The sequence below is a fragment of the Pleurodeles waltl genome, chromosome 4_1 (assembly GCF_031143425.1).
Source record: "Pleurodeles waltl isolate 20211129_DDA chromosome 4_1, aPleWal1.hap1.20221129, whole genome shotgun sequence".
Taxonomy (NCBI): domain Eukaryota; kingdom Metazoa; phylum Chordata; class Amphibia; order Caudata; family Salamandridae; genus Pleurodeles; species Pleurodeles waltl.
This window is the reverse complement of record NC_090442.1, coordinates 191,191,636-191,204,937: the sequence shown is the minus strand read 5'-3', so window position 1 is coordinate 191,204,937 and position 13,302 is coordinate 191,191,636. Positions and strand designations below refer to the sequence as shown.

Here is a 13,302-nt window from a genome sequence, read left to right as displayed (position 1 = left end):
AATTCATAGGCACTCTGCCTGAGGTGCCATCCAGGACCTTTGCTGTGGTAATCCTTTACCATTCCACAGTTTTTTTTGTTTTTTGTTTTTTAATTCGGTCAGGAATTTCTCCATACTCTTGATACACTGATGAATCATGATTTTACCTTGTAAAGCTGAGTTTTCAGAAATCAATGGATTGGGAAGGTGAACTAGATTACCTAGCGTTGCGTAAATTGCGGTTCCGTTTTTTTTTTTTTTTAAGAAAGGTAAACTTGGCACTGGGGTTCGGTTTCCCTTAGAAGGTTAACAGGGGCGATATTAATAGGCACCCCTGAACATCCACTATCCCAGTCACCTGTCTCTATCACACTGGCTGATTTACTTGTATTTGTAATATTTGGGACTTTCTTCTGATTTGCCCGTTTTTGACCATGTTGTTGCCTTAATTTTACAGTTCGCATTTTTTAACGTGCAATAAGACTCTCAATGAGTGGCTGTAAATGACAAAATAATCTTCAAGGTCGGCTTCCTTGTGCACCTCAACACACTAATTGTCTAATTGTCATCCCGTCTTCTAAGTTGTATGTTGCAGAAATTTTAAACTTAAAAAGGGATCACTGCGTTATTTTATGTTGTTTTGCAAGCCCCTATGAGTGCTGCCACACCCCTTTCGCTGTCCAGTGACCAAACAGACCAAAAACCAAGGGGAGCACAAGCACGCTCCCTTTTGCAGGATCCTTGCTAGACTTTGACAGCTTAGGGACTTAATCCCAAGAAGATGAAACATTAATTGTGAGATGATGTAATGATAACTTTCATGTTCTGATTGTAGCCACTTTGTGAGCCTTATGAGCTCAAAGGTCTGAAGTCTGAAAGGTAATCCGATTAAATGCTGGGGTGAGATGCAGGGTTGAAGTTAAGGAATAGCGAGTACACAGTGAGTGGTAAGATGACTAACGGGAGAGGGGTGCTGTTATGGTGGGTACGCCGAGAGAAGCAAGCTACAACAGCCTAATGCCACCTGCTTCTGCTCCACACCCGTCAGAGCCCGGCTCCAAGCCTTGCTTCCTCACGCCACTCTACGCCACTCTACACACATTGCTTTCACCAATTAGATACAGAGATGAAGGGCAGCTCCTGGGTTCACAGTTTCTTATTTACCGGTATCTTGGCTGCAATGCCCTATTGACTGGGATTCCCCTTGGTGTGCAGCAGGTCCTGGGCCTATTACACAAATCTGTTATACGGGTTGGGACCATGGATCTGGGTGGCGTATGCCATATACAGCCCCAGAGGCTGTTACAGAAAGAAATGACAGCCACAGCGCAGTCCTACTTCCCCCTAACTCCTCAGTTCCTCTGCCCCTCAAGTGGGTCACGTGGGCGAGTGGAGTGAGTTCAAGCCTGAGCTCCTCCTCGAGAGGCTCGGCAGAGACTACTGGCTCTCTCCGTCTCCCTGCTCTCAGCTCCTCGGTCCTCTATTCACTTCCTCTGCCAGTGTCAAAGAGGCCTCTGTGACAAAACACTTGTACCGGTCCTGACTTGACAGGAGGTGCAACTAACAGTTTTTACAACAGCAGCAAACACTAAGTTCAGCCTGGATGTACCAATAATGTGGAGTCTTCCTCGTTGTTAATATGCACCAAAATCACCCTTCATAAAAACACAAAAATTGAAAGGAATTGGCCAGCACTGTATGTGGTAGGAGAGAGAGTGTCTCAGTTTAATTTGTTAGGATTATTTCTTTGAAATCTGGAAAAGCCTGTTTAGATGGTGTCATGCTCTGGCCAGGCTCCTTTTCTAGCAAATGAATTCCTTCTGATAACCCTCAACATAGAACCAGCAGACCAGGATGGCTTTTTCCACATCAAATTTCCTCCACTGGGGTTCCAGAATTTTAACGTGAGTTTTTATATTTACTGAAACTTTTATTAACAGATTTGCATTCAGACTTGATTTTGATCCATCCAAGAGGGGCTCTAATATTCAAGGACCTTAAGATAAGCGTGTACAAGCTAATGGTTGTATGACACTACCACGCATGCCTTTACAACTGGCATTTTTACAACTGAAGTTTTGCTGTAAAGGTATGGTTGGTAAAAAGTAAAAAGTGTTAAGTACAACCTAAATAAAAAATATATACACACACACAGCCACCCATATCAACCCTAAAACCTAAACATGCCCTTACCACCCAAAACCCAACACCCACCCTAAACTCCCCCTTATCACTTAAACCCCATACCCACCCTAAAAGCTAAAAATGCCCCTATAACTCTCCGATTTCAAAAAGATCATTGATAACATCAAATGGGCCATTTACAGATCGCACGTACAATCTGGCTGTTGTCAAAAGACCTATTGTGGACCAGGACATTGCAAACCACCAATTAGCTGTAATGACACCCCAATTTATTTGTTTGCTTCTTATTCAATGGCTTTCCTCCTTTCCTTGCGTTTGTCTCTTAGTAAAAATAGGTGCACTCATTACGTTTTTTTATGCATTACCAAAAACTGGTTCCTGAAGAAAAAAAAAAAAAAACAAGGAAAAAAAAAAAAAAAAAAAAAGAAAGAATGAAGAAAGGAAGAAAGAAGGAAGACAAATACCGCTGCTAATGGAACCTTCAATCAAAGAAATTTGAAGAGCTCGCTACTCACCCGTGAGGGTCTCAAGGTGCTGGGGGGGGGGGGGGGGGTGGAGGTGGAGGTGCAGGAGGGTCACTGGTCGAACAGCCAAGTCTTGAGGTTCTTTCTGAAGACCAGTAGGTCTTTGGTTTTGCGAAGGTCGGTTGGGAGGGAGTTCCAGGTTTTGGGGGCGAGGTAGGAGAAAGACCTGCCTCCTGTGGTGGTGTGCTGGATGCGGGGGACTGTGGCTAGGGCGAGGTCGGCTGATTGGAGGTTGCGTGTGGAAGTTTACCTTTTCATTGAGGTAGGTTGGGCCGGTGTTGTGGAGGGATTTGTGTGCGTAGATGAGGATCTTGAATGGGATTCTCTTGTCTATGGGGAGCCAGTGAAGGGATTTGAGGTGTGGTGAGATTCGTTCGTGGCGGGGGAGGCCAAGGACAAGGCGTGCGGCTGTGTTCTGGATTCTTTGGAGTTTGCGTTTGAGTGTGGTGCCGCGTAGAGGGCGTTGCTGTAGTCGCTGCTGATGAGTGCGTGGGTGACTGTCTTTCTGGTTTCTGGGGGGGATCCATTTGAAGGATTTTTTTTTTTTTTTTTTTTTTTTTTTTAAAGAGTGCGGGGTGTGTGGAAGCAGGGGGAGGTTAGAGCATTAATTTGCTGTGTCATGGAGAGGGAGGGGGTCGAGGTTGAGTGCGTGGGTTGCGGGGGTGGGTGCGGGACCTAGGGCGGTGGGCCACCAGGAGTCGTCCCATGTGGTTTTGTTGGGGCCGAAGATGATGATTTCGGTTTTGTTGGAGTTGAGCTTGAGGTGGTTAGTGGTCATCCAGTTGGCGGTGTCTAGGAGAGCGGAGTGCAGTTTGGTTTTGGCGTTGGTGGGGTTGCGGGTGAGGGAGAGGATGAGTTGGGTGTCATCTGCATAGTAGAGGATAGTGATTCCGTGTTCTCTGAGAATGTTGGCTAGGGGGATCATGTAGATGTTGAAGAGTGTGGGGCTGAGGGAGGTCCCTTGGGGGACTCTGCAGGTGATCTTGGTAGTGTTGGAGTGGAAGGGTGGAAGGCGGACTCTCTGGGTTCGGTGGGTGAGGAATGAGGTGAGCCTAAGGCTTTGTGGCGGATTCCTATGTTGTGGAGGCGTGTGCGGAGTGTGTGGTGGCAGACGGTGTCAAAAGCTGCGGAGAGGTCTAGGAGGATGAGTGCGACGGTCTCACCTTTGGTCCTGATGTCGTCAGTGCATGCGATAAGGGCGGTTTCTGTGCTGTGGTTCTTGCGGAACCCAGATTGTGAGGGATCAAGGGTGTTGGTTGCTTCGAGTAAGTGGGATAGGCGGGTGTTGACTAATTTCTCTGCAACCTTGGCGGGGAAAGGGAGGAGGTAGATGGCGTGGTAGTTGGAGAGGATCTCCAGGTCGGCTTGGTTTTTTTTTTTTTTTTAGGAGAGCAGTGATTTCCGCGGTTGTATCCAGGGGTCTGGGTAGGTGGCGGAGTCGAAAGAGGAGTTGATTATGTTGTAGAGTATGGGGGCGATGGTAGGGCTAGCTTTGTTGTAGATGCGGTGTGGACAGGGGCCCGAGGGGGAACCGCAGTGAATGGAGTTCATGGTTTTTTTGGTTTCTTTGTGTGTGGTAGGGGTCCATGTGGATAGTATAGTGGGGGGGGGGGGGGTCTTGGGTGGGGGTTGAGTTGGGTGAGAGGGGTATGTGTGGTGGGTGTGTGTGATATGAAGCTGTTGTGGATGTCCAGGATTTTGTGGAGGAAGTGGTTGGAAAGGGCGTCACATAGGGGCTGTGTGTGTGTGGTCTATGTTGTTGGCTTTGGGTTTGGCAAGTTCATTGATGATGGTGAAGAGTTCTTTGCTGTTTTGGGAGTTGTTGTCAAGGCGTGTCTTGTAGTGATCTCTTTTGGCGGTGCGTATGAGTTGGTGATGGGTGCGAATGATGGTTTTGAGGGTGGAGAACCTTGACCACTGATGTCAGTGAAATAACTAAATATTTCTTAAATAAATCATGTCTTCAGACTACGTTTAAAGGATCTGGCGTCCTTAAAGGCACGCAGATGAAGGGAGAGAGAATTACAGCCCATAGCTGCAAGCACAGAAAGAGAGGTACCTCCTCATATCTTTCTCTACGGCAGCAGTGTTAACAATGCATTTATGGAGCATAAAGTTGTACAGGGATAATAGTGGGAAAGTCTCTTACTTAAATAGCCAGGGCCTAGTCCATAGAAAGCTCCATGGGCAACTACCAATCACTTAAACTCCACTCTCACCCTTATGAGCAGGCAGTGCAATTCCTTAAAATGAACCGGAATAGAAATGTTCCTCAGGATATTAAGCAGAAGCCGGACTGTCGCATTCTGCGTCAACAGTAGTCTCTTTCGTAGATACCCTGGGAGACCCCAGTATAGTGCATTAGTATAATCCAGCCGGGAAGTTATGAGGACATGGACTACCGTCTTGTGGTAAGAGACTGGAAGCAAAGACAGGAACTTCCTCAGCAGCCGAAGCAGGCTAAAACAGGTCCTAACTACATTCTCTGCTTGTGGCTTGAAAGACAAATTATTATCCAATTGTACCCTGAGATTCCTAACCACTGTGAAGCGGGACAGGGGATAAGGGGCAAAACTAGGCCAGACCTCACAAAAGGGAGGGTCCCAATAACAAAAATTCCATCTTACTTGTGTTGCACTGAAGATTACTGCCACGCATCCACTAAAACACCACGGACAAACACGCATTGAATTTATTTTGGGCACTAGAGATGTTCCCGTCCTAAGTTACAACAATCTGTGTGTCATCAGCATAAGAAATACCAAAGGATACAGATACTATATACCAAAGGATTCCACTAGGGATGACAAAGGGGGCATATAGACATTAAACAACAGCAGACAAAGCAGAGCCCTCCAGGACCCCAAATTCTAATAATTTGGGTGTCAGACGTGAAAGGGAGCATCCCCACTGACTGACTTCTGTTTGCCAAGAAAGATCCCAACCAAGCCAGTGCTGTCCCATTTATTCCGATGTCGTGCAAGTGTTGCATCAGAACAGAATGGGAAACTGTATCAAACGCCGCCAAAAGAGCCACCATCAGCAAGGCCACTTTTTCCCTGTTATCCATGGCCAATTTGATAATATCTGCAACCTCCACCAGAGCAGATTCCAAGTTAAATCCTGGGCGATATATATATATAGCTCTGGGTTGTGCATTACAATGCACAAGCCTCACTGGTGAGGGTTTGCTGAAGCACAGTTTTAATATGTAGCTGGAGCACAGTTTTAATATGCTGAATGCTGCTTAGTAATGCTTTGTTTGGAGTCTCCACATAATGGGCCTCCAAATCTAAGAGATGTGGCTCCAAAGTAGCAGTCTTGTGCTTTTGACTAATGCTTTCTACCAACTGTACACCTAATACGTGAATCCTTAATAGGATGAAAACAAATCCAAATACTTTACATGTTGCTGTGCAAAGGATATGTTTTCTGAAACCCAATTTTCACAGATTGTTAATACAGTATGTAGTTTTATCAGTAAAGCTGCAAGTTAGAGGAAAGGTTTTTGGACACTGCTTGAATATTTACTGTGTGTAGATGACAGTATGCTACCACATCATGGTTCAGTAATATATGTATTAAAAGTGAGTGTTTAAACAAACCAAGAAACACTCCTGACCTGATGGCAATGCTATTAGTAAACTAAAAGCAAGTCATGGATCATGTGTCCCCTATGTGTGGCATTGATTCTTGTGATACATGCAGCAACCTTTAGTCTACATAATCAAACAAAAGAGGGTTTTTTGTACTGCAGAAATGCTGAGCTCACATTTTTGAAGGTGCAGTCATATGTGTGAATGAAGAAAAAGGTGACTCTAAACTATTTGCCTAGGATCACACAATTTGACACCTGTTTATGGGTTAAGTACATTATAGTTAGGTTAAGTTTATTATTCAAGTTACTCGGCCTGCAAGCCAAGTAACATTTATATGACTTTGAGGCCTGTGGGTTGCATAGTTGTATCAGTAAAATTGCATGTTAGTGGGAAATGTTGTGGCAATTTCAATGGAAAATGTGCTGTCTGTAAATGACAATGTGCTACCACTTCATGCTTTAGGAATATATTTATTAAAATATTAAAAGTTTTAAAATATGAACTGAGAAACATTTCTGCTCCGCCCCTGATGGATGCTGCTAGTGAACTAAGATCATGTTTACTCTACATGTGGGCTAGATTCTTATTATACATGGAAACATGTTTTTGATAAGCAGACATGCTGAACTCACATATTTGAGGGTACTCATGTTATAATGAAGAAAAAAAAGCAGCTCAGTGAAATAAAATATTTTCCCAGGATCACACAATTTGAGACCAGTTTATGAATCAAGAGCATTACAGTTAGGTCAAGTAGATTATTCAAGTCACTAGAACTACAGGTCTGGTAACATTTTTATGGTTTTTCGAGGCCTGGTAGAGCACCCTGCAGAGTTAATTCTGATTAGCGTCCACCATCGTGACCATTCGACTATGCCCTGCAGTTTTTATATTATTTCTTTTTTTACATAAAAAAGTAAAATCTTCAGCTCTACTTGTATATTTCATGCATGAGTGAGAATGAAAGAACATCTATAATCAAAAGTGCAAAATATCAACTGTAGAGTCCAGCAAGCAATTGTGTGATTTCACATATAGAAATCATACAATCCTTGAAGTTCAAAGCTTGCTAAGTGTCAGCTCACGTATTTAAAGAGATGTGTTTCGAAGGGGTGAACTATGATTTGTCCAATGTTCTTGTGCCATTTTGAAAGTTTCTGAAAAATCTGGCTTTGAAAAATGGACAAGGTATTTTTGTAATGCTTAACCGTATTCCTGAAAACATGTTTATTTCAGTGACGTGATTACAAGTCTGGCTGGAACTACATTTGTGAGACCTCTGAATCAGAAGATGTCGATCTCAAAGGGAATTAACAATGCTTCAGATATTATAACTGCCTGCATAACTAATACGTGTTGTTTCGAACTGGAAGATTTCCTGCAAAATGGATGCTTTTGGCAATTCTTAATCGTGGCCATGCGCCCATCTCTGAAACTTGCATGATGACCTTTAGCATCTTATGGGAGCAAATATTTATGCTTAAAAAAAAAAAAGTAAAGAAACTAAGGTTACAAGTAAGATCAAGTGACGTGAAAGATTGACACATTTGTTCAAGATGAGGCGGTGTATTCTTAAACAAGCATATGGAACTACAGCAAGTCATTTTGATTTTCACATAAGAGAAAATAATTTACGATCAGCTAAATTGGAAACAGGTTCAGTTGCTATAAATGATTAGGAAAGACTAACCTCAAAACAAAGCATTCAATGGCATCTAAAAAGTGCATCCCTAAGGAGAACAGTGCTACGGCACACACAGTGAGGGTAGAATATATAGCATCCATGCCACCCCCTTCCTGTACTACTGTTCTAAAACAATGAAAATAAGGTTAGATACAAATATCGAGAAATGATAATCCTCCTTCCTGAGTCTGTGGCAACAGGATGCAGTCTACCGTGATCAAGGGCAATAGAGCACATGGAACTATTGGGCTTCAAAGTCTAGGATTGTGAATCAGTCAAGTGACAGCAAATCACCAGCAGGCTTGCTTCAATAGTACTAAAACGATAGCACACTTTGTATACTACAGCTGTATTTGTCTCACATATGATGTGTTTCACTAAACCTTGGATTAGGCAGTGAAGATATAGCTTGAGTGGAGTGATGTAGGCCACTCCAAAAAGTGCCTACCACACAATAACTGTTGGGACTTTTAAATATTCAAGCCCAGACTTAAACATGGAAAATACAAGTGTTATTAGTCATAGTTCGTTTTTTCCGATTTTAATCCCTTAAAGAGAATAAAAATAGGAAGAGGAACTACTCAGCAGTTCTTACAAAAATATTCCTAAAAATGTGCTGCAATGTGTGACTGGAAAGACAGTCAAGGGCATGTCCAGAAACCAGACCACATGTTTTAAAGCATCATAGAAACCTAGTTTAAACTGCCGAGGTTTTAAAGATAAAGAGCCGCCTCTTTTTTTTTTGGAGGTGTCAGAAACGTTTGCCCATATGTATTAGTTTCCTTTGAAAGGCACAGAAATAACAATGACTGGCAAAGCCAATAGGTATTGCCTTTTTGACAGGCAGGAAAAAAAAAAGCGTGATGACCCTGCCCCTATAGGGGCAGGCATGCATACGGAAAGAAAAAAGCGTTTTTCCCCCTTTGGGCACCAGTTTGATCGGTCAAAAAGTTGTGCGATGGTGCTTTCTGCAGAGTAGCACACAAGCAAGTCAACTGCAGGGCCTCAGGGGAGTGGGAACTGGCAAGGAAGCAACAGAGGCTTTGGTGGCTGTGCACCTGGGAGCCCAAAATAACAGAATAAAAATAAAAATAAAAAAAAAAGCCAGTGAGTGTGTAGGGAAAAGCAATGAGCGAGCTTCTAGTAGGGATGGGGAGAGAGAGAGAGAGAGAGAGAGAGAGAGAGAGAGAGAGAGAGAGAGAGAGAGAGAGAGAGAGAGCGAGAGCGAGAGCGAGCGAGAGCGAGGACTGGGAGATGTAAAAGAAGAAGAGGTACAGGGGAGAAATAACTAGAAAATGCATGGATTCTCATGGAGTGCTGAAAGAAACAGGAAAAAAAATAGCTCCTTGAATGTGAGCAGTGGAAGTATACAAATCACCCAAAGAAAAATATGGTACAGAGTCTGTGCTCCAGAACCAGAAGGAAAGCCATGGAATAAGCTGCACCTAAATGAGAATGTCAATAAATCCAAACAATGATAAGCAACTGGAGGCTCTAAGCTCACTGTAAGTATTGTATATGGTCTGAAAGAGGTCTTTCGCAAACAGACAGCTAAAAGCTATTTGATAGATAAGACCTGAAAAGGCTCTGCCCTTCCAACAACACAGAACTAAATACCTTACATTGCTGTTGCTAGGTTGAACTTCGAGGCTCAAGTTGCTGTGCTTGCTACAGTTTACATTGTAATATGGTTTCTCATTCAACTATCAAAAAAGCATAAAAATAGACATAATAGGAAGCCAAATTAAGTGATCGGCCAATCCTATAGTATCAATAGGAAAAGTTCTATGGCTAAAAACACCAAAGAACAAGCACCTGTCGAAGCACAATAAGCAATTACAGATACTGCAAAAGGAAAAAAGTACAGCGTAAAACGTTATTGTGAGCATTTACCCTACAGGGATCGGTGCTTTTAAACTGAACCGCAATCCTACACAGATGCATGTCCTTTACTAAGCTCAGTGTGTGTGTTCTAGCTTCAGCAACAGATATACTAACCTTAGAACAATGCAGAAAGTATTAATCGTGCCCTGTGAAAAGAATGAATCTTAGTTAACCCTCTGTTTCATATCGTATTCAGCAAGTGAGTCCTGGTGGCACTTAACAGACAAACAGATCTGATCTTCTCTATCGACTCAAATTAAAAGAACAATAAAAAGTAGTTTAAATAGGATTTAACATGTGGTCACATTGTACGTAGAGGTACAGACGATTTTGTAAGTACAGTGGAACTAAAAAAATATATATATATATCAGCTAGATTTGTAATATTTGCCGCCAAGCACAAGGTTTCATCAGTTGAAAGGGCCAATATAGACAACGCCCTGCACAGTATATGGCCGAGTCAGGCCATAAGTCTCAAAAAAGCAAAACTTCTAGCAATTCAGAACGGAGCAGATTCTTGTTTATAAAATTAATATTTCGGTAAAAAGTAATGAAAAACAAGACGAAGACCAATGTATCCAGTGATTAAATAATGCTGTATGTAGATATAGCCAAATACTGTAATTACTTATGGACGCTGAACATGAATATTCAGGCCTTTACCCGTATACCCCATGTTTTTCCAATTAAAATCAACATCGAAAATACAAAACAATATTCATGTTTAGCAAATTAAATTCTACCAACATATAATGAAAGTAGTTGGTAGTTTTTCCAGAGATGCTAAACTAACAAGTAAAGAGAATGTTTGTGGTTCGCAGATCTTGTTTAGCCGCCAACAAAAGCGCCTTGCTCCAACTAGCAATATCAGCTTCATAGCAGATGCCAGGACTTGTAGTACCAGTCTAAGCCGGAAGCGCACGGTTCGCAGCACTGTGCTCCATCCTTAACCAGTGTGGGGCGCATCTACTGCAAAGCTACTATTTACTGTCAACAAGCCCTCTGTGTCCTCTAACTCAGAGACGGTGGTGACAGAAGAAGCAAAAGAGCTTGAATAAGGGGCCTTGTAAGTTTCCATCAAAATTAAAGTTGTAAAGGGCACAAGAATATGTAACAAGTTAAAACGGAGCAGCACCCATAAATATACTAAATAAATATCAAACATCTAAGAGGGTCAGCTGAAACAATGGATGGGAAGACCCTGACAGATCACTTTAAGCGATGACACCTGTTCTCATAAATTTCAATGGGTGACATTTACAGGCCTGGCGTATTAAGAACCCAACACATGACTGAGAAGACAAATCTAGTTACGACCTCCCCTGTTCTATGCCTCGAACTTTTATGCCCGTCGTTTTAAATCAATTTCTTCTTTCCGTTTTTTTTTAACCCGATAGACACCAACTGTAAACATAACCTTGCCATCACATTTAATTGTCTAGGCTCTGAACCACGTAAGTTGGTCAAGTAAGTATATTGTGCACTACCTGCCCCTGCAACCAATTAGCAACCACCCACTTCCTGTTGCACGAGCTAGGAAGCAACTATTCGTAAACCTATGAAATTAAGCTCTGCAAATACCAGGGAATCAGAAGAACGCGACTGCTCACTGAGCTCTACTTATTAAACACAGAATGAGCGCACTGTAATTAAAGATTATTATAACTATTCTCAAACACCGTATTTAACCCGAATGAACATGGACGCTTGAACGAAAACACGAATATCTATGATCGGACCTTTGCACTGGTACTCAAGGTCATTTGAAAGATAGGTAACACCTTAGCTTTTCATGCATAGCTCCAGAATTCAAGACCTGTTAGAAGCATATTCTGAACAAGTCTATACAGATGCGTGATCTATCTCAAATTCTGGATCATTTTAATCACGAACGCATTTCACACTTAATCTTGTTGACACAAATCTCAAATTATACCAAATGGTTGCTACCGATAAATAAAATGGTAAACGGCATAATCAGTTAAGGCTTTAAAAGGGAACAGAAATGCAAGTGCAGTACTTGTAGGAGGATGTAAGTATTACACATCATAGGAAATTCCTTTTGCATCACATGATGCTGCTCTCTGGTATTCTGTTCGGAGGGACGATATGTCCTTCACAAGATAACCGCATGCTTTGCTTTTTCTCCGGGTCAGGATGATCGCTGCAACTTGCACCATAATTGTGGGATTTAGGATTCCTACTGTACCCCTCCCCCTTTAGTATGCACTGCGTTCATGCCGGGGTTTCAGGGTGAAAATTACTCTCTGGCAGGGGTTGATTCTTCGACTGCACTGCTGAAACTAAGTGTTCACACTCGGGTTCCTCTTTTGGAAATCAGACTGTACCCCTTCCCCATTTTAGTATGTACCGTGTTCATGTCGGGGTTTCAGGGTCGTGTTCACGCCGGGGTTTCAGGGCCGCTACCCGACCCTAGCAAAACACAAACTATCACAAAGGTGTAAGCGTCAGTTCTGCACGTAGCTGTCAAGGGTCTGTACCTAGGGAATGTTGGGCGTGCATGCTCTGAAATTACAAATAACATCCAGCTGGGTGAGGCTCTGAATGGACGCGTTATAATAATGTGTAAAGAAAGGGGGCGGCTACACAATAATCCCCAATAAAGAAACACATCGTGAAAATAAATATATCAACCAATATATAGGAGGCAGGGGCCTTCAGCAGGAAGAGGTAATAATCCCGGGAGAGAGGAAGATGATACGGCAGGAGTGGAGTCTGCTTAATGCTGCTTCCGAAGCACGACAGGCTGTGCCAGGGATCGGGAGGCAGTTGTGGATACCACTGTACTGTACCTGCTTCTGGACGTCGGCATCGCTGAGGGCCATGGTGGCGGTGTCCTCTGGCTGGAGGTATTACTGAAGCAGGAAGGACAGCTGCGAGACCACTGGAAACGGGGCTGCCGGGGTGACTGGTGCAGCAGTGCGGATGACAGATACGGGGTCGGGGTCGCAGAGGGCTGGCCCAGGTAGGCTGCGGCAGACACACAAGCACCTCCTCTCCGCTGCCCGCTCGCTCTGGCTCTAGCCTGCGCAGTCAGCTGACTCTACGCCGTGCCCTTGCGTAAGCACTGTCACGTGACCGCGCGTCACTGACGCTTGTACAGTGCTAGACCTAGAAGACGGACTGCTCATCGCCCAGCTGATATGTCTGCCGTTGAAGGGCAGCGGAGCTTCAAACCTTTGGTTTGACGGCCAGTTTGTTATCAAAAGCGCAACTAGACCCGGGCGGGGGTACTTCCAGTGAAGGGGGAATGGGGTTTCCCTTCATGCAATGCGGGCAGAGACACTCTCAGAGCCAGTACCAGTGAAAGTGTACACTTCGCCAGTATGTCTCGTTCTATTGTACTAACCAATGCAAACAGCATTTGTGCATGCCTGCATTTTCGTGATCAGTTCGTTAAAGCCAGAGCTATTTGCCAATAATTTCCACTCAGACACCAAGCACTGCTGGGCCATTGAGTTTACCC

At 43.5% G+C, this 13,302-nt stretch overlaps 1 protein-coding gene across 1 annotated transcript in view; it reads right to left on the bottom strand.

Annotated features, from left to right (window-relative positions):
- The window catches only part of ATP6V1E1 (ATPase H+ transporting V1 subunit E1), a 138,090-nt gene extending 125,210 nt beyond the window's left edge, over positions 1–12,880 (bottom strand). Inside the window, exon 1 of the mRNA XM_069228058.1 lies at positions 12,629–12,880. Within this exon, the coding sequence (XP_069084159.1) occupies positions 12,629–12,661 (33 nt within the window). The 5' untranslated portion in view covers positions 12,662–12,880. The remainder of the gene's footprint in view (positions 1–12,628) is intronic.
- Between the last annotated feature and the right edge of the window lie 422 nt (positions 12,881–13,302).